Consider the following 26,099-nt stretch of genomic DNA (forward strand, 5'->3'; position numbering starts at 1 on the left):
CAGAATAACACTCTTACGGCAAACAGACAAACGAGCAAGAAAACCAGAATAGTTACATTTCTCAGTGAGAAAACTTGGGGAAGAGCATTCAGCTGTGGTTAGCTAAGCCATTACCCCATCTCCTGCTCCTTATTTCTGTATATTGTCTCTCAAGCTCTTTAAGAAGAAATTGCTATCATTGCAACTGCTGTTTGTTGTTATTTCAATATTATAAAATGAAACTTTATAGAATATCTCCCAGCAGTTGGAGAGATGTTTCAAGTTATTGGCAGGTTGCTCTAAGTGATAAGAAACAGTTTAGTAATAAGCTTCCCTTCAGCTAAATATAGTATATACATTTTATATTCTGTGGCTGTAAACTGGATGTGGAGTGTAGAAAAAAGTTTAATATTCCATGTTTTCTGCCAACTTAAAATTGTAAAGACTATGAACACATACTTACTTAAGCAGAAATAAATATTTCTGGTGATTAAAATAACAGAAACATATCATACCATGAGTAGGATTTGATGCATTTAGAAATGTAAATGAATTTAAAATAAGTATCCTTTGCTGAACTGACCCAGGGTCGAAGATCAGGGAAGATCATAGAGTTCCTAGAGGAACTCTTACATTGGTGTTTTTTCTCTTATTTCCACTAGTAGAGTAGGAGAAAGTACACTGAAGAAAACGGGCATGCCCTTGTGCCAGTCTCAGGTGCAAATCCTTGGTGGCCATTCTTTGTGAGTTAGAGAGGAATTTTGATTACAGTAGTTTCACTTGAGCAGATTGGTCCAGTTTAGAGCAGTGCAAGGAGTGCATGCTTGTACAGATAAAACCTACATCACCTTTTCACCCCATCTGATGAGGTATAGATTGTGTAGTATACCAAAACTAAATAATGTGGTGTTGAGTTTAAACTCTATAGGTGTGATATGACTATGTTGATATGTTTTTTTCAGTATCTGATGAGAAAAAAAATTCATGGATAATTACATCAGAATGATGCTGAAAGAGGAATGCCATTTCAAGTTGACTTGAGAAGGACTCTGTTAGCAGTTAATTTTATCTTAGCAAGACAGGCAACTCAGGCTAAAAGCAATGTGCAACCTGCATTAAGGGCTTTTATCTATGGATGACACTGAGTTAGAGAAAATAGTCTGTTTCTATGTCTATAATGAAAGCAAGCCAACCTCTTTTTATTTCCAAGTTATGTATCTGTTTTGCATAGCAGAGCTTAGCAATCCATACAAATATTGGCATTTTAGGTTTAGTTGGTACAATCTAAATCGTAGCCCTTGGGAGTGAGATCAATACCCACACAGTCTTCTGAGGATTTAGAAGTGAAAAAGAGTACATAAGTACTCTTCAGAGGAAGGTAAAGGATCTACAAGGGGCAAGCTGTTAAAGGCAGATTTCCTTACTGAAAGAAGACAGTGTTTTTTAAATTTTAAGACTTATTTTATATACCTAGTTGCTTTTAATATTAAGCAAAGAAGCCTTCTTATGGGCATTACCTATCCCATTAAAAAAAGCAAACACATAGGCGTGTATGCTCACTTGCAGGTACACACACACTTATTTAGTGCTCTTAAAGACAGTGACACATACTCAACTGTAAGAATTTTAGTCCAAATGATCTATTAAGCTTTTATAGGAATCCTTCTGAGAGAGGCAAGACTACAGTTACAGCCATTTCTCCCTCCAGCTGCTTCTTTCAGTGGATTTATTTTTTTTGTGATTGCAGTAGGAATTTCACAATAGACATGTCACAAGAGTGACCCCTGTGATTACAATTTTTGGTGTTTATTTTCAAGTGGTGCTTTGAAAGAGGTGCTGGTAAAGTGCCTCAGAGTATCGCAGTTCCTGAGTGTTAGATGAAAATCTGCAAACTTGCCACTGCAAGATTTTTCCCCTGCGTAAGGAAGCCTGTGAAATAAAGTGTGACACTTCATTATCTCCAGAAGTTCAAATACATAATGCCTGGTGCCATTCATTCATTCATAAGGAAGAGGACAGAAGCAGAGGTATTACTGTAGTACACCACACTTTCTTTTCTGGAAGGTCACTGAATCAACACCCCAACTTTATAGCACCTAGGACATCATTCCAATGGAACTTTCAATTTTAGAGGTAGGCAGGATAATGCCAGCTTAGCCAGTGGAAGTTAGGAGACCTCTTGGAGCTGACAAGTGACAGATAATTTATCTCTTGCACACTCACTTACTTGAATACTTATTAAGTTGCTCTGCAGTATGAACAGTGATATCAGGATCTATCTAACAGGAAGTTCGGACTGAGCCATGAACAGAGCTTTGTTTTCCTGGTCCCAGTGTCAGCTCATCAGCTGAGAGGAGAGAAATCCCCTTCTTTATTAACAACCTCTGGCTCACTGACAGTTGATCCTGAAATTCTGAATTACATAATATATTCCAAATATATATATATATAATGATTTTTTATTTATATATGTTATATTATACTACATAATTCTGTCATTATAGCTTCTCTTTTACTGCCTTCATATGAGAGGAACAAACAAAGGGATCATGAAAAATCTGAATCAGGGCATATTAAGAAGCTCTGGGACTTCCTAAAAAATAGGGTTGAAGGGGAGAAAAAAACATACACAGAAATTTGGAAATGTTGCCAAATTTTATTTTGAAGGAAAAGTGAATCAAGATAAAGTTTGATGGGAACACATAGCACGGAATTTCAAATTAAATAGTAAGTTTGAGAGGACTTTAGTAGTGGCTGAAACAGGGTCAGAGAATGCAAAGTATTAGAGAAACTTACCCAGCTTCAACTACCAGGTTAGTCTGAAGAGTCCTGATCATTCACATGGTTCATCATACTCCAGTATTACTGTCAGAAGAACTTGATGGTGACATGCACTTTAAAGGATGTCCTACAGTGCTATTATTGTCATATTTATTTTAAGAATAAGATGATCATGAGGCAGCTTAAGTCTAATTTTTCTGGTACTACACAGACTTGCACAGTGAAACTGATGATGCTACTCTATTCAGTAAGTGCAGTTTAGCCTTTAAATTCATTTATGCAGCTACGGAAATTTCCAAAGAGGAAGATGTTACCAGTATAAATAGGTTTGTCTGAACATTACAAGAATGTGTGATCACAAATCTGTATCAGTTGAGTAATGTCACTAACTTCAATGGAAAAGTCTTTTTGAATTTAACTCGTGCAACAAGGAACAGAATTTGTTTCTCATTTTTGTTTTTGATTGCATAGCCTCAGCAATTCTTATAGTAATCCTTTCATATCTATTCAAATTGGCTATGTTCACTCATAGTTTTAAGGAGGAGAATGTCCAGATGTTAGGCTTTCCCCCTGTTCTCACTGATGTGAGGCTTTTGACCATCTGCTTCTTCTCCATCCAGAATGTCCCTTTTAACATCTGCTACCTTTTATCTTCGTGGTCATGCTTTTCTTCCCCAGTTCCTATGCTTTCACCCTTTTCTTGCCCATATGTTTGTGTTTGGAAAGAAGCCCTAAACTCCAGGGAGCTGGCAGCCTCTCTGCTTCCCACTGACAAAGATCCTGAGACGGCATGAAATAGTTAGATGGCTGAACTGATTGGTCTTGCTTGGCTTGTCTGTATGCAAGCACCAGTAGGTGTTTCCAGATGTGAAGAGGGAGCACTGGTAGCTGTCTCTGCTTGTCCTGTTCTCTTCTTCATGTCATCCTGATCTTCCTGAGAAGCTCCAGGTCAACTAATCTTAGCAGAATCCCTGTAGAGAGAAGAATCAGCCTTTTTGTTTACCTGGATAATACCTTGTTCAGTGCACATTTTCTCATCATACCAACTAATCCTTGCCTTTTCTTCCATTCCTGTAGTGTTATGGACTGAGTGAAAGCCAGATTACTTACGTAGCCAAAACAAACTAATGCTTGAGAGTTGAGGCATTTGTTGAGGGATTATGTGCGGAGATTGTTGCAGATGTGTGGGTAGGCAGACTGCAAAGCATAACACTGTCAATGAAGCTGCAGAACTCTTGGCTTTCAGTGGTTCTCAGGCTGCCTTTATCCAGAGCCAGAGGGCTTCTGTAATTTCTTTTCCTCCCACTCCCTCCTGAGGGATAGCTTTCCTGAAAGAAAATGAAGGATAAGAGAGGTAACGCCTGTCAGAAGAGACCAGAGGGAACAGTCTGCTGAACTTGATGCTTAAAGATAGAGAATTCACACTCATTCAGCCTTCACGGTAGACAGCATTTCCTTTTTGAAAACAGCAGAGGGATGCAGTCAGAAGTCCATAGCAGTAATACCTATTTTTAAATTCTCTCCATCCCAGGAAAAGCCATCTCCCAGTGAGAAGTCATGGACTCTTCACTATTTTTATTGCGAGGTTTTGCCTCTTGTAATCTTCTTCCTAATGTGTTTTTCTAGTTGGACAAATAATAATTGTGAATTATAAACAGGTAGCACATTTCTTACCCAAGAGCAAGATGCTCAACCAGGATAGAATCAACTATAGCTGCAAGCAACTTCTTATTTAGGTAAATAGAATTTTCTATATTATTTCAATGGGAAAATATTGTCATGTCTCAGCTGATGGCTTCTATTGTACTAGATGTAATGATCTTCTTTGGTTATAATGGTGATGAACCACTATGCAATCACATGTCAGGTTTTGACAGCACCTGTTTGCAAACTTAGCTAATTGTGCTCCATTGTCTAATTGCTTACTTTATGAACATTTTGCTCACATGTTTTTAAGCAATGCTATTTGATTGCAGATAACTAATGATAGCAATCTCTGCTCATTATCTTACTGTAACATTTTTCTGATTGCTGCAGGTGGAAACAATAGGTGATGCGTACTGCGTGGCAGCAGGGCTGCACAAGAAAAGCCTTAGTCATGCTAAAGCCATTGCCCTGATGGCACTGAAGATGATGGAGCTTTCAGAAGAGGTTCTCACGCCAGATGGGAGCCCTATTAAGGTAACCTCTTTGATCTTTATTCTCTGCTGGTCAGCGCTACAACTGGCCTGATTAATTCCACTATTTTCTGTTGGTAGTAATCTGCTTTGTGTTAGGAGAATTTGGAATTCTATCAAGATGTCACAGGCTGTTTTATGGATATATATATTCAACAATCAGTTAAACTATGCTCACTTTAGCAAATAGAGCAGATCAATACAAGCAGATCTGCAGACCAAAAGAACTGATAGCTAGGGACCTGACACCCACACGATACATATTTCAGAACTTTTTTGAGTTCCTATTTGTGGCAGGAATATATTAGATATGCTCCTCAAGCCCTTCTTCCAGTTCAGTTTAGTCTAAAAAGAAGACTGTTCACATGCTCAGTACTGTTGCAAGCTACAAGATGAAGTGCATTACATGAGGGGAGTGGAGAAACTTACTTCAAAAGTAGGCCTCTGATATGAACTGAAACACAAAAGTACATCCACTCAGGGCTCTGTTGGTCTAAGGGGCCACATTTCAATTTTCTAAATAGTTGCTGACCTGAGTACAAAAAGAGTGTGTGAACTTCCTGCTCTTTTTTGATCATCATCTGTTTCTCACCCACTCAAGGTCCAGTTCTCTCCCCTAGCCTAGTACCAAAGAATCACAGGAGGTAGAAGAACACTTTCTGTGCCATTTTAAAATTCCACTCTGATGTTGTGCTTCTTTAGATGTAATAGTGACGTTATGGCTGTTAGTATTTGGAATAGGTTCCAAAGCCACATAGATAAAAATATGACTTTCTTTTTAAGGGGTCGGGGGGGTTATGTATGTTTACTCCACTGTATATCCAATTAAATTGTTCTTCCCATAAGACAGATTTTTGTTTTCAAAGAAAATGAGGAAATTATGTAGAATAGTATTCAACACTGTCGAAAGCACATAACAAAAGCCATATGTAGCTGGATGAGAAGGCCAGACAGAGTTCCCATGGGATGCTTTCATCATGGTTGAATTGCACTTTGTGTATTATAATTCTCGTCTGTTAGAAAACGAGGATTCTGTCCGTGGAAACTCTTCTTTGGTAAAAAATCAAGGACCAGTTTTGACAATTTCAAACATAATATAAAAGGCCTAATATTTTGAAAAATTTAAGTTCATAGATGCTGCTGCGATGCTTCTTGAGAAATGAAATAATATTCCTCTGAGTTTTCACTCTTCTATATCTTATTAGTCAGATCATAACTCTCTGATCCAATCTTTCTCTACCCAGGGAAAGTCTTCCTCTATCCAGGCACCTTCTCTGGTTTCTAGGGTCTGGGATTCCAGAGGGTGCCCTTGGTAAACACTGAAGTGAAGAAGGCATTCAGTAGCTCTGCTTTTTCAGTGTCTTTAATAACCAGGGTACCCAATGCTGTTCATCAGTGGACCCACATTTTGCCTAATCTTCCTTTTACCATTGATATATTTGAAAAGGCTCTTCATATTATTTTTCACATCTCTTGCCAGATTTAATTCCAATTGTGTCTTGGCTTTCCTCATCACATCCCTGAATTCCCTGACAACATTCGTATACTCCTCCCAAGCAGCCTGTCCTTTTTTCCACTTTCCGTACAATGCCTTTTTCTGTTTCAGTTTTGCCAGCAGCTCCTTGCTCATCCATGCAGGCCTCCTGCCCCCACTGCCTGACTTCTCGCTCATGGAGGAAGTGCTACTTGAATACTGACCAGCTCTCTTGGGCCTCCCTTCCTTCTAGAGCTCTAGCCCATGGGATTCTTCCAAGGAGATCTCTGAAGTCCATGGTTGCAAGGCTACTTACAGCCCTGCTTCCTCGTCTTTGGATCCTAAACTCAACCAGCTCATGGTCACTGCAGCCAAGGCTACCCCCCACCTTCACATCTCCAACAAGTCCCTCTCTATTTGTTAGTATGGGGTCCAGTAGCCACCTCTCCTCATTGGCTCCTCCACAATCCATGTTAAAAAGTTATCACCAATGCTCTGCAGAAACCTATAGGACTGTTTGTGCCTGGCTGTGTTGTTTTTGTCATGGTGCTTGAAGTCTGCTATGAGAACCAGGGCCTGAGACCATGAGGTTACTCCCAGGTGTCTGTAGAAGGCCTCACTAACTTCCTCATCTGGTCAGGTGGCCTGTAGCAAACCCTTACCACATTGTCTCCCCCATTAGCCTGCCCTTTAACCCTTACCCACAAGCTCTCAACTTGCTCATCATCCACCCCCAAGTTGAGCTCCTGCATTGCAGTTGCTCTCTCACATGAAGAGCAACTCCACCCCCTCGCCTTCCCAGCCTGTCCTTCCTAAAGAGCACATAGCCTTCCATGGCAGCACTCCAGTCATGTGAGCTGTCCCATCATGTCTCTGTAATTCCAATGAGATCATGATTCCGGGGCCGCACACAGATCTCCAGTTCCTCCTGTTTATTACCCATGCTATGTGCATTGGTGTACAGGCATTTAAGGGAAATAATTGAGCCTGCAGGTTTCCGGGAGGAGTGAAAGAGGACCCTCTATAATCATGTCCTATACTCGCTTCCCCACTACCATACTCCTGGTGGATGCCTTCTGTCTTTGGCTGCATGCCATTGATTGCCCTGTCCACGTTACATTCCCTGTCCCCCTTCATGCTTAGTTTAAAGCCCTCCTAACGTGGCTAGCCAACTTTTTGGCAAAGACACGCATGCCCCTCTTGCGAAGGTGGTTCTCATTGTTCTCCACTAGCTGATGATCTTCAGAGTTGCGTGGTCATAGGAACCAAAACCCTATCGACAAGACCAGCGGTGCAGCCAGTTGTTAACCTGTAATATGAGCCTTTCCTCCTCATATCCATTCCCCACATTGGCAGGAAAGAGGAGAACACAACCTGGGCACTCAGACCTTTGATTGCCATCCCTAGGGCTCTGAAATGTCGCTTGATGTTACTCACTTTCTCCATGGCATCGTTAGCACCCACATGAAACACTAACAGGGGATAATAGTCAGATGCTTGGACAAGCTTTGGCAGTCTCTCTGCAACATCCCTTATCTGAGCACCTGGCAGGCAAGAGACCTCTCTGGATGACGGGTCAGGTCTACAGATCGGTGTCTCCATGCCCTGCAGCAGGGAGTCACCCACGACAATCCATGAGTTTTGATGAAAACTTTTGGTGCAAAACCAAAACATTTATATCATCACTGAAAAAAATCTACATATTCAAAAATGTGACTTTCTGAAAAAAATCTGGATTATCCATTTTGAGGAAAAATTTTGAAAAGTTTCAGGAACTCAGGTGCACAGGTCATAATCTCTTCCATTCTTCCCAGTGCTGGCAGCAATACAGAAAGAAATAGGAGGATATAGTCCATCAACAAATGGCTCCTTGGCTGGTGTCATTGCCACAACTTTCATTTCTTCAGCAATAGGAAGCCTTACATGGCAGCAGGCATGATGGCATCTAATGGGATCCATCTTTCTCAAAGGACATTGGAAAACCTGCCTTCTGAATCATCTTCATCCTTTGTCTTTCTTTTTTTGCCAAAAGCCATTTATATAGGACATTACACCACAGATATTTATATTTTAATTTTTATTCATAGGCAAACAATTACAGTACACCTATTCTGTTTTAATAGTGTCTTCTAATAACAAGGAGATGTGTTAGTCTCCTTGGTATTTGCTGGGAATTTCTTTTCTAGAGACACATTTCCAAGAAATGGAAATGAAATGCTGACCTCTCTGAGATCAGCACTGGAAACTGAGAATTCGATGTTACTCCTCAAATTTGTGTAGTGTGACTGATCTCATATACTTTTAAGATGGCTAATTACTTACTTAAGAAGGTGTTTTTTCCTTTAGATGGCTTCAGATTATGAATCTGCTTGGATTGTCCTGTTTGCAGAGATTTCTCTGCTAGGGAATAAGGGGAACAGAGACAGTATGAAAAACCTAGCTGCAATTAGGGAATGTAGTGCCTGAGATGCAACTCTTATTTCATGATTACTCAATTAGATATGTCTGGCTGTATGATTATGGCTGTGGAATATGCTTATTTTCTAAATTGCTTTGATAGATATATTTTGTTGTCATCTCAGGATTGAATTCGCCAGAAGGCAAATGTTTACTTTCTGTGTTGCTTGAAAAGATCATCCCTGTGATAACAATGGACATCTCATTAAATGATGCTCATGGAGTCTACGAAACAGACTCAGGAAGTGGCGGAAAATAAATAAATGAATGAATGAAAAATAAATTAAAAAAAAAAAAGTATTATCTCAGTGGAAGTTGGGATAAGATTTTCACATAAAAAGTGCATTGACAGAACCAGACAAAGCTTGTCATTTGAGTGCACAATTAGCACTGAAATGCATTGGGTTGTATTTTCCGCATTGGGAAATTCACAGAATCACGCACAGAATGACAGAATGCTAGAGGTTGGAAGGGACCTCTAGAGATTGTTCAGTCCAACGCCCCTGCTCAAGCAGGGACACCTAGAGCACAGGGTGGCATCCAGGTGGCTTTAGAAGCTCTCCAGAGAAGGAGACTCCTAACCTCTCTGGCAGCCTGTTCCAGGGCTCTGTCACCCTCACTGGAAAGAAGTTCCTCCTCACATGGGGATGGAACTTCCTGTGTTTAAATTTATACCCATTACTCTTTGTCCTGTCACTGGTCACCATCGACAAGAGTTTGGCCCCATCTTCTTTACATTCTTCCCTGAGGTGTCTGTATATATTGATCAGATCTCCTATTAATCTTCTCCAGGCTAAGCAGGCCTAGCTCACTTAGTCTTTCCTCATACATGATAGTTCTTCTGTGGTTGATGGAAAAGACTTAAGGTCCCTGCATGATTTTTTTACTCTGTGCTATCTGAGGCACAATCTGTTTACTTCAAAGTGAGCTAAGGCCTTAGTGCCAAAGAAGGACCTTTGGCTCAGATGCTATGTGTAAAATTGGATATGCATTTATATCCTTTCAGCAAAAACTTTTTGGTCCAGAAGCATTCAGCTCATTCAGGTTGTGTGCCACTAATTATACATAATGCTCTCTGAATGTAGTTTGAAATATGGATATAAAATTACCTCATACCTTTAAGTGAACATTACTTGAATTTAAGATATACTGTGTATCTTACTGTTTTTCTTTAGATACAGTGGAAGTGTATTAATTTTAATAGCTAATGGTAATGCTGTAACAATTCTCTAGAGCACTGACCTTCAGAGTTAAAGGTCATCATACATATCTCATTTATGTGTTAAACCTATAAGATATCATTAGTGGCATCACTTTTTATCATGCCTCAAATCACATGTAATTATTCAATATGCAGTGTATATCCAAATGAAACAGAAATGTGTCCTTTCTAGCTTATTGGATAATGCGTATTGGTAAAGAGATGGTCTGGTGGAATGTACATAGTTTTGACTAAATTGATTTCCTTACCTTATTATCTGCTTATCTTTTCAGTGTGCAAAAGTGGTATTAATAGAGTTGTGAAGAGATACAGAATTGAAAACACACAGAGAAAAAGTGAATGGTTTACATGAAACTGCTAAAATTAACTGCACTTATGTGTTGTGTTCGGGTTTTCCTATTTAAAACATAAAGATTGGGTCCCTATCAAATTAATTCAAAATATGTTATAAAATATGTTCCTCTAAAGCACAAAATAAAAATAATTTTCAAGTTATTGTGTTACAAAACTACGAGAATAGGCCTGTAAGTGCTTTATAAATTGAAGCAAGCACATACTCACACCTTTCTGTTTGTTTCCCTACTAATGGCTAGGGTATTAAATAAACTAAACAAAATAGCACAGATCTTTTTCTAGCTGATCTTGTTTTAAATCAGGTGATCTTATTCTCAGGTGAAGTAGACTGAACCTTCTGTTCATTTGGACTGAAGGCACATTGCCTGGTCCCTTGTTTTCTGTTGTTTCCTTTTTATTAGGACAGTTTCTAACTTTGGGATGTGCGTTTCCAAACCCGCTTTGTTATTGTATTTATGTAGTCTAATATTAGCAGTATCAACACAAGTTGATTCAATCCAAAGCCTGTCTTCATGGATTATCTTAAGAAACAGATTCAAAATGGTAGAGGGACCATTTCATAATCTATGGTGGCATCTAATTGCAGACACTGACACTGTAGACAACTACATCCGAACTATTTACCATAGCTACCTTTTCAATGGAGCAGGATGGAAGGATGGCTGATCCTACTGCCGGGGCCTGAACTGAAACACACGTTCAAATCTTCATTCAGTCACAGCCTTTCCATTTGAATTTTAGATCTGTTATCCAGAGTTTCTATACCACAACTTCCCATATTTACATTCCCATATTTAAAACTATTTTTTTGTAGCATGTCTAAACCGTGTGACTTTACAGCTGCATTAGTTTTGATGTGTGTTGGCTATTTAATAGCTATGGTCGTGATGAATAGAACAACGAAATAATTTTAATATGAATAGCATCTTCTGCCCATTCAGCTAAGCTTTCCCTTCTGCACTGTGGTGATATGGCAATTGGGCCTGGACCACAAGTAGAGTGAAAGTGTCAACATCAGCTCAAATAAAATGCTTTTTTATTAGTTTCTCTTGAAGCAGTCATGCTCAACATACAATATAGGAGTGTCAGGAAAGGCATAATTTAACAAGTGTTATCTGCATAACTATCTTCACTGCCTTGTTTAAATTCAGATTGCGATGCACCTACCTACACCTACCTAGTGTTAGGTTTAGTGGTCCATATCAACTGTATTTTATGTAAGTGGGGAAATGTTGTGTATTTAAATTGTGAAATGCTGATGCAGATGTTCTCATCAGTGGTATGTAAGGAGCTGCTACGTTGCTGCAATGCTCCTTGCTCCATCTGCGGTATCCTAGCAACTTCTCTTCTTACCTAATGTCTAAATCAGTATCTGAAAGGTATATAATATCCTATTTCAGGTTAGATAAATACAAATCAAAAATTTCTGCATGCTAAAAAAAAAAAAAAAAAAAAAAAAACCAGAATCTATTCCACGGAAAAAACACTTGCATAAAGAGGCATTTTAATGAAAAACTGACCAACATGCTGACAAGGGTGCTTAAGTTTTATGAACTTACAAACGTCGGAGTAGCACGAGTGCTTTGGTGAGCGTTCAGAACCGCACATCTCAGGAGAAGCTGGGCACATTGCGGGAAAACATGCACTGGAGATGATGAGGCAGTTCCAGCCCTGCAGACAGTTCCCTGGGCTTGAGGAGGTTTTTTGGTCCCTAATATTATACCTCAGTTCATCCAGGTGCCTTTTGAAATGCAAACTGAGAAAAGGTGATCTGTATCATAGCATGTTTCCCCAGGTATATGAGAAAGTGCAGGTTTTGCTAGTGAACCTTGAGGGAAAACTCAGACCTTCTTCAGCACTCCAAGCCTTTTCACTCAAGTACTTCCTTCTGCCTGATTTTAATGATAGTCTTTATTAATTGCTTTAAAAAACAAGAACTACGCTGATTATTTGCAAATTCTGTTCTTTATAAGGGGCTTCATCATATCCATCTATATAGCACTTTAACTCTGTGACAGTGTTACTGCCTGTGTGTGAAAGAAGAGCAAGGAGCAAAAGTGTGAATTTCACTGAAAAGCAGATTTATCTCTTCTCTCTCTGCCATGCTTTATCTGACATTATTCTCCCGAGAGTAAGAGGCACAAGGCACTTGAGATGTCCTCCTGTTTATATTTGTCTCCTTGGTAAGACTAAAGCATGCCTGTAGGAATTGGGGTATGCAGCCAGAGCATCTTGTGGACCTCTCTATCCTTCGGTAGTCTGCAATGACCACTGCACATCCATAGCTCTTGTAACTCTCAGCATTTGAATTTAACTAAATATAGAAATACCTTTGGAATTCAATCATATCTCCTGTTTTCAAAGGCAGACACAACTTTACAGTAACAGCTGTACCTAGTGTGAAACTTTGTCCAAGTGCCTCTCAAACAGAAGATACTTGCATTCCTGTATCATCTTCTTCAGGTGCTATAAATCCATGCACAAGGAAGATCAGAGTGTTTTACAGGACAGCAATACCTTCAAGATTCAGATTCCTTCCTGGGATTTGTGCCCACAGGATGTGAAGCTGTATTACAGGGTTAGGTTTAAGGTCATTGTGGGACATCTCTCACTGGTCTGATTCTCACGGTTCTTCAGTCACTGTAGCCACAAACGCCTCCAAGTAAAACTCCAGATGTCTGGCTAATAGCAGAGCTGGTTGGGAATTTTCCATGGAAAACACTTTTTGGCTGAAAATGCAGAATTATCAAAACCAAAAGCTTCCATAGAAATGTCCAGTCATCTTTTCATCATGCAAATTTACCAAACTGGTGAATTTCTGAATAGAGAAAAACTGGCTCCAGAGTAATAAATGCATTAATGACTAGTACAATCACTTGGTGTACTTGGAGGAAAAATACAAAAAATGAAAAACGTTTTATACAGAATAAAGCCTTGAACTCTCTCCCTCATGAGCAAACCAGTGCACTCCCGATTATTGTAGGATGGAAGATCTACTGTGAGAAACGGTTTTGCTTTTGGGCTGGGGTTGGGGCACTTTACCCAACTGCCAAAACTGCAAATTCTGATTTTTTGACTTGCCATAGTTCTCTATTCATTATTGTCCATGTTGAAGTTGATTTTTTTTACTGTTATAACTGCCTTTCATATTTGAGTCATACAAAAACAGCATTAACAAGCAGAATTTCCCCGGTGAACAAATACTCAAATTTGTGGCATGCATAGGAATATCAGGAGGTTGACATTGTAACAGCTTTACAAAGAAAGAATAATAGACAAAAATTCTTAGAAAGTGAAAATTTGCATAAAGAAGACACACTATTTAAAATTATTCATGAATATTTAAAAATTGGTCAAGGGACCACCAGACAGGTGAGTGCTGTTCTATTTTTATTTCTCTGTAAGTCAGGAATCCACATTCTTAAATACCTGTCCCCTTCTTCCCTCAGTATGTCTTCCTATCATAAAAGAATTAAAGCCATAAAAGAATTATCAGCTACAAGACTGTTATATCCTGAAATGGAGAAGAGATGAAAAACACTTAATAAAAACTAAATGTAAGTACTGATAGGAGATAATACACAAACCTATTAGGACTCACAAAAGATAAGCAGTAATACACTTAGAAGCAAGCACAGGTTTGCATAGAAATAATGCTTTATGGGCTTTTAATGCAATTCAACCACAACATATGAACAACAAATAATATTAGACTTAAATTACTATGATGCTGAGTTAATAGGCAGAGGTGTTCCCAAGGATGCTTCTCACTGGGAAATAGAAGGGAAAATGTGCTGCCCTTTGCAGCTGTAGAGGTGCCTGTAGCCTGAGCATTTGTATTTCCAGCTGTTGTATCCAGCTGCTCCCTGTGCTCCCTTGCTGCAGCATCAGTCTCTCCTTGTGCTTCTTTCAGTGCCTGAGCTTTTGATATAGCTGTTTTAATGAAGGAAGCCTCTCACAGGCAGTGCTAGTGACAAGCAGAAGGAGGAACGTCCCTTAGTGTCCCTGGGGTTATGCACATTGGCTTTTCTAGACTGGGCGCTATTTTTATGTCAGAACCACCACTTTCTCACCAACGTCTGTTCATTTTCTGACTCTCTTCCGAGAGTCTAAAAGGTGAAGTTGCCTGCTCCAAACATTTTACTGTATCTGGAGACATCCTGTGCCATTAAATTGCAGTTTTGAGCAGAGAACAAGGCAGATCTGCCATCTCCTTTGATCTGACCCTCCCCTAGAAGCAAGGGATGGTGTGATGACCCCAACAAGTCAGAGTAACTCCTGGATAACCCAGTTTGTTGCATTCACATGCTAGGTGGCAGGGCAAGCATGGTTTTGTCTTCTTTCACCTGATGTAGGCTAGATGAAAAGACACAAGAAAAGGCTTCTTTACATCTTCTTACTTCTCCACCACTTGCTCATGTATACTAAGTTAGCTGCAAGCTGGCTTGTGTATGTTGCTTGGCTGTGTTTTTGTGCCGGATACAAGCACCGCCTTTGTGCAAACATTTCCCTTGTGTTACTGGGAGAGAGAAAGAACTTAATAATGCAGCATGAGAATAGAGTATTGCATTTAGAAATTAACATGAAAGAAGGTCCAGATGGGACAGTCTTTCATGTTTCTTAAGACCAAACTTGGTTATGTCCTCTGGCAGTGGAAAGGAATTCTCGTTTTGGTTGCAGGGCTAGGACTCCTATAGCACAGCTTCCATTCTCTCTTAGGTAATGAATAGTCTTGGATGATGTGCGCTGGAAACATGAAGATAATTAAGTGAAGGAGAGCTGTATCACTGTTTTATATTACACATGTTGCACATTTAAAAGGCACAGCTCTGCTCCCCTCACCCCTTTTTCAGGTTCCTTTCTCTGCTAATATAGCTTTGCTTGCTTCAGGAAAGACCCTTGCAGACACACAGCTTTTTCATCCACCAGCGAAGAGCACCTCAGTATCCCCTGCCTTTACTGACTCTGGATTGCAAGAGCCTTCCTTGGAGTTCCAGAATAGCTGCCCATGAGTCAGGCCTTTCTCAGCCCCACTGGAAAGTCTTACAGACACGATAACCTTTCTGCAGAGCTGGCTGCATATTCTGACAATTCCGGTTAAGGGATTTTTAGAGGCAGCTGCCTGCATCCCCTCTGCAAGACAAAGAAGAACTTGTACTTGTTAATGAAAATTTTCTGCTTTTTACTTCCCCCATTGCCTCCAACACACACCCTTATGGGAGGAACAGTCAAAGTCTGCTGCTTTAAGCACCAAATAAAACCTCTCACATAACTGTTATCATTATCCTGTGCTATACAGTGAGTCATAACACCAGGCTATATTTGAGTGAACACTTCAGCTGGGGGTGGATGTTGGAGGATAATTCTTGCCATGCTGTTTGAAGCTGACACGTTCAAAAACATTGTTCAACTGTTTCAGAATAGTTCAGTTCCCTAAGGAAGAATGTATTTCCTGTCATAAATAAATCCATAAACTAAATGCTTAATGGCATTTCTGCTTCCTTTCATATGAGACATTGGAGTATTTTGGAAAAACTCCCAATACTTCAGAGACAGCTTCTACTCAAATATCTTCCTTAAATTTAAACTAGGATCTAAGTAATTCAGTGTTCATAATCAGCTTTCAAGACTTCATACTGAATAGCCAGAAGTTTTGCTTTTCTCTTTTAATCAAAGGATCTCCATATTTTGGTGTATATCATCCTTAGGTTATGTTAGGTTAGGTTTTTGCTTTGACATTTAAAAAGGAGGGCAGGGGAAGGCAGGACGGGGGAGGACAGGAAAGGCAAGGCGAGGTAAGGCAAAGGCATTACTTTTGAATGCAAAACGAGATGAAATAAGGTATAATAATGTAAGAGTGCTCAGTTAATAAAAAGGCTATTTGTCTCCTCCTTTGCATGTGACCTCTTTGATTAGGGCAATAAAAAGGAAAGGAAAAGTGCTATAAACAAAAGTGAGTTATAATGTACTGGGATATCTCCCAGCTGGCAGAACTTGGAAGGGCCCAAGTGGTTATTATTTGGAGTCTGAAGATTTGTTACAGGAAATACATTCAGCCCTGAGGAAGAAGATGGGAAATTTTATCTTTCAGACATCCTGTTTTACCTTCCTAGAAAGAAAATGAAATCTCCACACCAGCAAAACTGAGGCCCTAAGATGATCTCCTTCCTTTTCTTATTGGAATACGGTTTTCCTAGACTTAGTAAGACAATTCTTGTCGTTTAGCCAAATATTATAATTGTGATTAATAGTATTAGCCATAACACCATTATCTTAAACAGATAAGAACTAATTAAAAAAAAGCTTACCTATCACGATTGTATATTTATATTCTTAAAAGATTATATTCATCTGAAAGACATAATGTATTCTTCATAAAACAGTAAATATTCTGTAGTCTGTGGAAGTAGCCACATCTCTCATAATAATTTTAATGGAAAATTAGTAATAACATTTTTAACATGGCACATAGGGATTTATTTTCACTATCATCTTTCTGTAATATACCTGTGACAGTTTACTTGATAGTAGGTCCATTGATGGTATATTTAGAAAATGTAGGAAAACAGATAATAATTAGATTTTCCATTACAAAAATGGAAGGATTCTTATCTACCATTCATTTTCTAAATTTCTTTGTGGGAGGAAGTAATTACTGTTGTTACTGCTTTACTATACTCTTATTTCTATAGGCTGGTCCTTTTGAATTTGCACTATCGCCACAAACATGTCTACAGAATTAGCAAGTTATCATTCCTGTTGTGAATGTCAGTCTGTTTTACTTAAAAGAAGCAGACTATTACTGAACCTTACCTTCAGGACAATCTTTTCTGATTTTTGACTGTTCTATTACAGTGACAATGAGAAATATGGAATACTGAATCACACAATATTTTCTACTTTTCCAATACATGTTTGTGTCTTTCTGAAAAAAAAAATGCCATGATCTGAAGATGGCCTGATTGTCACAGAATTATTGGGTTTTGTTGTCTGAAAAAGTCCCTGCAGAGCATCTTAAGTAGGACAATTAAAATCACTACTCTCTGATATTTAGAGTAGAAAGTCTATTCAGAAAGGTGTTTGTGGTCTCTAATTATGGGAGTTTTATATTTTTGATATTAGTGAGTTTTGTTTGCATCTTTTGATTGTCCTTTTTCAGTCTTTTAGGGTTTTCAAAGCTTTCTGTCATATAGGGCATCTTCAGTAATTGCTTATGTGACTTGCATTCCAGTATTAAAACTTTGTCATGCCACAACACATTGATTGCTTAAATTTAGAATAGCATCATTAACCAGAATCCTTTTTGACCAAAACTTCTATTCATTTAATCAAAAATAGACTGGCACTTAGAGAAAATGGACATATTTCAAAACTGGTTAGGTAACTATAATTTGTGTACCTAAGTGATTTGGGAGCTGAGCTGAAGTCTTTTGACTTGAGTAGAAAATCATTTGTATTTGCCTGCCTTTATTTGAGCTTTGATTTTCTGAAATGAAATTGCCTTTTCTGACTATCAAATTATGGAGATTGGAATAGATATATATGAAATTTGTTCTCTATATAACAAGTATGTATGTCTTATTTGCTCAAAGTAGTAGAACCTTACAATGTTATAAAGCCAAAATAATGTGGAATGTCCCTGAGGTATTAAAGTCAACATAATCCATTTTTCAGTAGTTCTGGGGTTTTATGTTTAAATGGTTATAGTTCCTTCTAAAGGGAAGCAGAGATCAGTAACACTAGCATCTAATAGGGGAAATGTGTTTCAGTGACCCATTCAAACTAATGAATTGACAAGGAGTATTTGGAAGAATGCAGTTGTTGTAAATCAAAGTTTTCTGGATGAGGCTTGCTTCAAGATACTTAGCATATAAAATTTTATCCTTAACATTTCATGCTGAGAAATCTGTCAGAGTAACTTTAGGACTTAGGCAGATATGTGTAAGATAATTATACAGAAAATGTTAAGTTCAAAATATGTTAGTGGTGTTGTTACTTTTTTACAAGAAGAAACAATAACATTAATGTTCAAGTAAATGGGAATTCAGGTATTGCTCTTCTTTTTAACCTAAGTTTTGGATAATTATCTTTTCAAATTTACAGCCGTTAAACTCATAAAGTGGTAGATATTTTCAAAGAATGTCACTTTATTTTCTGAGTTTCTGTGCTCAAGGCAACATGAAAGTCCATCTCAAATTAATGATTGAGTGTTTTCTATTTCCTATATATACTTTTGAAGAGTAATTAATTTCAATACATGCTAATTTTAGCAATGTATCCTAAGCCCTGGAATTTTGTTGTGTGATGAAGCCAGTCCCATTATTTTTACCTCCAAAACGCCAGTCTACATTTCATTTGGGCTATTTGTGAATAAGAATTTTCTTACTTAAAAGTGAAAGATAAATGAAGATGATGTGGAATTCCAATTAAATTCCATTTTACCTTTATAGGTGTTTACCATAAAACCTCACATCTTTTAGGTTGCAATATGATATTCAGCCGTATGGTCTTCCCTTCCTAAACCTTTAGTGAAATAAAGCTTGACTGCATTGTGTTTAGCACTGTGTGAAACTTTGTCTCTACAGAAATTAAAAGAAAGTTTGGGTGGACTTCAATTCATTTAGCCACACTTATCTCCCCAGTACCATCCCTTGCGTACTGGACTCTTTCTTTAAGCATTATATCTGCTTTCAGAATCCCAGAATTCGGCTACATGGATTTATTGTCAGTATAGTACTGTTTGTTAGTACAGATGTTTTCATATTCTTATCTAATTTATTGTCTGTTCCTAGTTACAGACCTCGGCAGCTACATGTCAACTTCTTTTCTGAAGGAATAGCAAATTTTATAGCTAGGATCAGTTCATATAACAAAAACAACAAAAGAAACTGCAAAAATTCTGACAGCTATGACTAAGGTCGTGGTATCTATTTCAGCCTGGTTACCCTACAAAATTTTATGGTTCCTTGTGCACTGCCATTTCCTCCCCAAGGAGTTAGTGGAAAGCTTTTGAAATTGCTAAGTATAAACATATTTCAGGGACTATAACATCTTTCTGTTCTCATAGCTTTCATTATTTCTGAATATTTGCCAGTCAATTTATAGCATTTTTGGTTTTTTTGGGAGCTCTTCCTTTTTGCCTTTTTTTACTTTGTGTGAATGTTGTGGGTATTGGAAACCTAAGTTATGTGACATCCTTGCTCTCTAGAGAGATGAAAAACATCTAGGGCATGAGAATAAATGAAAAATTTCTAAATAATAAAGACTGCTTCTATTTACACATACACACAGTTGTTTTCAAGAGATTAAGTTAATTTTTCAAAGATCCGTTCCACAGTAAACTCGGTATTTTGTTGTTGTTGTTATTGTTGTTCCATGAGTTTACAGTCTGGCTTTCAGTGAGGCCAACCAGGGCATCCGGCCTGGCAGAAGTACAAAGCACAGCATGTCAAACTTACCTGGGCTTAGAAGTATGATGTCCAAGCCTTTTTCTGTTATTTCTGGTTTTGACTCTTCTGTAAGTACAGTTAGCTAAGATTATTTTTTCTTTCTTTTGGCATAAAAGATCTAGTGCATTGGAAAACATAGATTGCCCTAAACCAAAACTTCTCATGGATGTATTGGTTTTAATAATATTTTAATAGAAAAAAAAAAGTTTTAGGGTTTATGATGGCATTACTGGAAAGATAAAAGTGCATTTAATCCCACCCTGGCCATTCAAGCATGGCAGAAGGTTAGTCAGTGTGTAGAAAACTAGGTTCACATGCATGGTTTAAGTTAGGCAATAACCCATATTCTGGGTGACTGAGTGTTGCTAATGCCAATACAGTATATAGGCTGTTTTTGAGGCTTTGATTTTTTTCTAATCTTGCATTTTGAAGGACTTCAGTTTTGTTTCACTGAAAAGAATTAGAAAAGATTAGTAAAAAAAAAAAAGAAAGGCAATTTATACAAAGCCAAATGGTTTTCTTCTAGCAACAAGCTGCATCATGATACAACCCACACAATGCTAATATTAAGACGAAATCTTCGCTCTAAGCAATGTTTTGCAAAAAGAATCAAAAGTTTTTTTTTTAAACAATGTATAAAGTGAGAAATAAAATGCATGTTTCAGAACTCTTACCATATTATCCGAATCAGAAAAATCAGTTCTATAAATGGCACTGCTGGAACTATGACTAAAGTTACAACACATAGCTACTTTTAATTTGGTCCTTTGAAGACCAGAAAGCGATATGGAATCCTGACAATTTCCTAAAAATTCTTCTCGGCGTCCCCCTGTCCCAACTCCTCTCCCAAAAAAGGAAAAAAAGATAAAAAAGACAGGGAAAACTTGATGCAGGTGATTCTGCAGCTCTGGATGGCAAACTCATGTGTATTAGAATAAAACAGGAGGTGACAGACTGTGGAAAGCACTGAAATTAGTAGGAATTTATGTAAGGAAGGTCTGCGCTACCAATTTTGCTGCTGCTTTCTTTCCAGGAACTTGTATTTTTCTTTCCCAAGAGGGTAGCAATTGTACAGATGAGAATATAGTTTATTTTGCCATCCAGGTAAGTGATTGATTTTAATATAATTTGTCTGCAGACGTTTGTAAATCCATCTTATGATGTCTTGCATGGTATTGACAATATTGTGAGCAACACACTCATACCTTGATACAAATTCTTCATTAACTTATTACCAACTTACTGTGACAAGGTTCCAAAATGAGGAAGAGACTAATGTGCTTTCTCATTACTTTGGACTAGCAGAAGTTGATATTATTGTAGCTCAATGCCAATGTCATTAGAGTGTTCCCATGTCTGCTGTGACACATCTGGAGCTCTCCTCATTTGCTCATGAAAAACAGTTATCCATCTTGGTCAGATGCTGTGTCACATGTGTTTGGCTTCTTAAAATTTAACTCACACCCTTTACCCCTCACTGGATTCTTTGTATTCCTTCTCTCCTATGCCTCTGCTTTGTCTTGCATTAGCATTTACTTTTGAGCTATTTTATGTAAACAAAATTCTTTTTTACTCTACGTGGTTATGCACAAGTATATAAATCCCTTCCATACTTCACAATGGCAGGGAAGAAGCAGCCATGCAGAGTAGTGGAGGTTGTCCCTTGCTGCCTCCACTCTCCCAGGTGTGTGCTCAGATGTCTTCTGGCAAGAGCAGCCAAGTTAGGAAATAATTAAAGTACATATAAATACCTTGGTACCATAGTTACCATATGAAATCTTGGATTTCATTTGTGCTGGATATCCTTGCTATATGTGGAGACAGGGTACAAAGCCCTTAAAATGGGCACAGAGCTCATTTTGACTGCTGAAAACCCCTCCTGCCTTCCCCAGAGCATCAGCGCAGGGAAAACAAGATTGAAATGGAATCATTTGTGCTCTAACGGAAGCCAGATCCCGCAATTTGGTGGTACCAGCTGTTTTATGGACTGCACAGAGGTGGTGTCAGAAGTACCACTCATGACCTCCACAGAAATGGCGTGTTAACAAAACTGTATTTTTTAGAAATCATTTTCAGGCAAGGTTTTGAAATGTCTCCACACAAAACAGAACTGGTTCAGTTCCTATTAAGAAGTATTTAAAATCCATTGTATGGCAATTTTCCAGTAGATTAATTTGTTTAAATAGAGTCAAAGATGCGCAGAGAGGGGGAAGACATTTGCTGTAGTGTCAGAAATTTTAAAGATAAGTTTGTCTTTGTAAGTTGTCCTTGCAACTGGGCTGGTAGGCTAACGAAAAAGGAGCTAAAAGCATGGAAAGAGTCATTAATTAGTGCTTGAGAAGAGCAAAAGCCTCTCTACTAATTAATGTTTGGAGAACACTGCACATCTTTGAAACAAAGAGCAAAGACAGAAGATCTAAGGTATGTTAGAAATCAATGGAGAGACAGCCATTAAAATTACCTGTGTTATTTTTATAATGGTTAGCTCAAACATTCAAAACACTCTAGCGAGGGCATCCCAGAGTGTGGGCCTCAACAGCAGGCAACTTGTCTTTCACCTCAGAAGAGTCCACCTTCACAAACAGGTGGAGAGGAACGCTGGAAAGGCATCATTGTGCTTGTCCTCTACTAGTATTTTCTTAAGTGCCCCCGACCAGTGCAGTTTGAGGCAGGAGGCTGAACCGCAGGGCTTTTGGGGCTGCAGTTGAAGCCCCATGTGTAGTTATATTGAACCAGAGCTGAACAAGCACTTCTTAAGGCAGTTTGCAGCCTCTGCACCTCACTAAAGCTTGCAGTACAGATACAGATTTAAAGATATTCCAGATAGGGAAATAGCCTTTGTTTGGACAAAAATAGGGTACAAAGATCCAGTGTTTACCTGAAAACCTTTCTCATAATTAATAACAAAGTGTATTCTCTCATTAGCAAGTTTTTCACATCCAGGTATAGGGTTTTTTTGCTTTTTTATTTTCAAATCTGCTTGCCTTTTGAGGTATGCTGTCCTCTAATGTAAGCAAACTTCATTAAATACACCCTTTAAAGGAGAGCATTTACTTCCCTTCACTAAAATTTTCATATTGAGTTTGGCCCATGAGGTTGTATAGTTGCTCTGGTGTGAAGAAAGCCCCTGCTTATTACTATAAAAGTAATTAATTGGCTTTAAAGGAAAGAATAGGAATTTTCATTTCTCTCCCCACATTTCTGCAATAGGGAATGGTGTCTGTCGAACATGCATTCTGAACATTATTCATCTTTCCTGTGGAGGTTACTAGAAGTGTATGAGGATCTCTGAATTTGCTTACAAAGTGAGATCGATTCCTAAGTTAGTCTAAATGAAGAAAAATTGTGGTGAGCTGTCACGCACAGTCTGCTCTGGTAGCTGCTGTAAATGGGCTTTGAGACACATCATAATACAGTCTATTGCAAGTATCTTTTGTACACACAATACCTACCTTTCATAATGTAATTTGAATTTAACATGCCACAGCTTTGAAATGTACAAAGCCAAATCTTTAATGTGCAGAAGCTTCTGGGATTGCATGATTTGGCAATGAGAAATCTTAAAATTGTTTTGACTAATTTCATTCAAAGTTCATCTGCAGCATTTCTATATAAGTGAATCTTTTAATTTTATGGGCTTTACCACTCTAATTAAAAATGTCATTGTTTCCATTTTACATTTCAGTCCTGAAGGTTTATAATTCAGCTGTAACGTTTGTACTTAGTAATGAATTTATTGTCATAAAATGTCAGTCACTGAGTTTTAGAAAGAACATTTTTAAATGCGTGATCACAGGTTTGTCTGGCTAATATTGGGAAATTAATTTGGGTCTCTTACCCCTATCAGCAGTGAACACAATCCAGCAGCCCAGCACAGCGGGAGAGGGTGAGTGGAACGAAGGAGCTTGCGCTGCAGCCCTTCCATCTACTCTCAGTGCATTCTAGGCTTTTCACATGGGACTCATTTCGACCTTTGCTCGCTCACCACATAGTGTGATCTGAAAGACTGAAATAGACCCTGAAATCCCCAGAAGAGACTGGCTCACTTTTGGTATATGTGTAGAGCAGTGCTACGCTCTTAGTTTCTCCTAAAAGAGATCTAGTTCACACAAACCAAAATCACTTCGCGAAGTGAACAACAGAATAAAGTGGGGGCAATCAGGGTACCTGCTTCAAAACTTCTCTGTTTCTTGGAACCAAAACTGCTGTAGATCTTGCCCAGTTTCATCATAGAGGTTGCTATCCTTTAGTGAGGTGATATTTCGTCTCCTGGAGGTTGATGTACAATTCCCACAGGATTTCATATAAAAGAGTTTGTTTTGGTGCTTATCCCCATGAAGCAGAATATTAACAATCAACTTACTGCTTGACTCTATGGAGAAGAGCAGACCAAGGATGAGATAACATCGCTAATGCAATGTAAGTTTGCAGTGAGTTAGCAGAACTGACTGCCACAGTCAACGTTCTTTGCCATCTTCCTGAAAGGCGACTGTCAAAAAAATTACATTAATTCTTCACCTTAGCAAGATTACGCTCACTTGCTATACCTAGTGTACTCATTACTGAAAAGTATGTCATTAGATATAGAGCATCATGTTATTATTAGAAATATGCTAAAAATCTCAAGTTTATTTTATAAATATAAAATTTAGCATAGTTACAGCACTCTCCTTTTTTATCTGTAGTCGTTAGAAAAAAATACCTAGCCTAATCTGATCAGAAATTTTCTGCCAAGGTAGATTTTTGATTCATTGGTCCCAAAGATATTTTTCAGAAAATCATGTTTCCAGAAAAAATACTGTGAGCTTGCTTTATGACCAGTGAAGACCACATGACTTCCAGCATTTCACACCCTTCTTGTCATCTTCATTTCAGCTGCCAGAGATGGAGCCTAAAATTCCTATTTTTTTTTTTTTTACTTTTAACTGTTGCTCATACTAGAAGTACTAAGTTTGTTTTACCTAGATTTGTTCAGAGATAAAGCAATTCTCCAAGCTCTTTTGGACATCTTTCTAAAATGTTACATCCCGGTTCTAGTTTCTTTTTTCAACTTCTAGAATAAGTGTAAGTGAAAAATAGGCTTAATTTCAAACTAAAATTAAAAATTATGTTTCTTTAAGTGGTTCCAGTGTTAAAAAAAAAAAATTCTGCTAACCCATCTGTGACAGGCAGACAAACTTTTTGGCAGTTGTCCATAACTCTCAAATGCATCACCACTTTCTAATTAGTTGTCCTTTAGAACAGAATGATGCTAGAATTAGAATGTACATTTATTGAGGCATGCTGTCCACCTTCCCCTCAGTGTGATTACTTTCAAGTGTTTTAGGAGTGCCTTAAAGCAAACCCCTATATTGTGTAATTGCCTCAGGAGTCTATTGTTGACATTGTGTCTAGCTTTGGAGAAGTTTCTCTGGATAATCCTCTATTTCTTCGTTTATTTATTATTTCTAACTATGTCCCCATCTGCCTGACTCCTGTTTGTCATTAACACCTTGTAGATATTTGTAGATTGTTAACGTTTCCCTACTGAGTAATGCTTAGACAAGCTGTGAATATTTAACGTAGCTTAGTCTTCCCTCTTAAGCAAATCCTGTCAAGGAGCTGAACAGATTACTGATCTTTTCAGAAACCACTCCTGTTGACAGTACCTATGTATTAACATAACGTTCTTGGTGTGATTGAACTAAAACTTGATTGTAAGGCTAGAAAAGAATGTGATGTGATATTTATAGCCCAAAGTCATTCTTTCTTATGATGAGACCACGTGTTAACTCAAATTCGTTTTGATCTTCACCCAGTAGACCTTATACAAAATATCGTAGTTTTCTTCCTTGAACTGTGTATTTTTAATTTAGATTGTGTTTCTAGATGCATTCAAATTGTGTGATTAGTTAACTTAAAATGTAGCAGATCATTAACAAACACTAAATAAAATTCAGCATAACTCATTTTTATTTACTAGGCATAAGTACAAGATAGATAAGGTTCAGCCATACTTCATGTACTATGTTTCATTTATCCATTTAATTTCAGCTCAAGTTAAATACAAATAAAAATGATTAAGCTGGCATGATTTAATCTTCATAAAACCACAGCCACAGTCCCTGGAATGCCTAATGATTTCTTTCTCTCAAACAGTTTCCCCTTAATTTATTAATGCTAAAAGATAGAGTTTGAAGTAATAATATTAAGAATCATTTTCCTTT

General features: G+C 38.1%; 1 protein-coding gene and 1 long non-coding RNA gene across 2 annotated transcripts in view; one reads left to right on the forward strand and one right to left on the reverse strand.

Annotated features, from left to right (window-relative positions):
• Window positions 1–26,099, forward strand: part of GUCY1A2 (guanylate cyclase 1 soluble subunit alpha 2) — a 140,041-nt gene that overhangs the window by 88,288 nt on the left and 25,654 nt on the right. The window contains exon 6 of the mRNA XM_088522336.1: window positions 4,798–4,941. Within this exon, the coding sequence (XP_088378462.1) occupies window positions 4,798–4,941 (144 nt within the window). The remainder of the gene's footprint in view (window positions 1–4,797; window positions 4,942–26,099) is intronic.
• LOC148595149 (uncharacterized) overlaps window positions 24,801–26,099 on the reverse strand; it is a 91,221-nt gene continuing 89,922 nt past the window's right edge. The window contains exon 3 of the long non-coding RNA XR_015913237.1: window positions 24,801–24,818. This is a non-coding gene — a long non-coding RNA (uncharacterized LOC148595149). The remainder of the gene's footprint in view (window positions 24,819–26,099) is intronic.

The sequence above is a fragment of the Tinamus guttatus genome, unplaced genomic scaffold (genome assembly GCF_059628265.1).
Source record: "Tinamus guttatus ecotype Peru unplaced genomic scaffold, ASM5962826v1 Tinamus_guttatus_pri_ptg000150l, whole genome shotgun sequence".
In the NCBI taxonomy this organism is placed as follows: Eukaryota; Metazoa; Chordata; class Aves; order Tinamiformes; family Tinamidae; genus Tinamus; species Tinamus guttatus.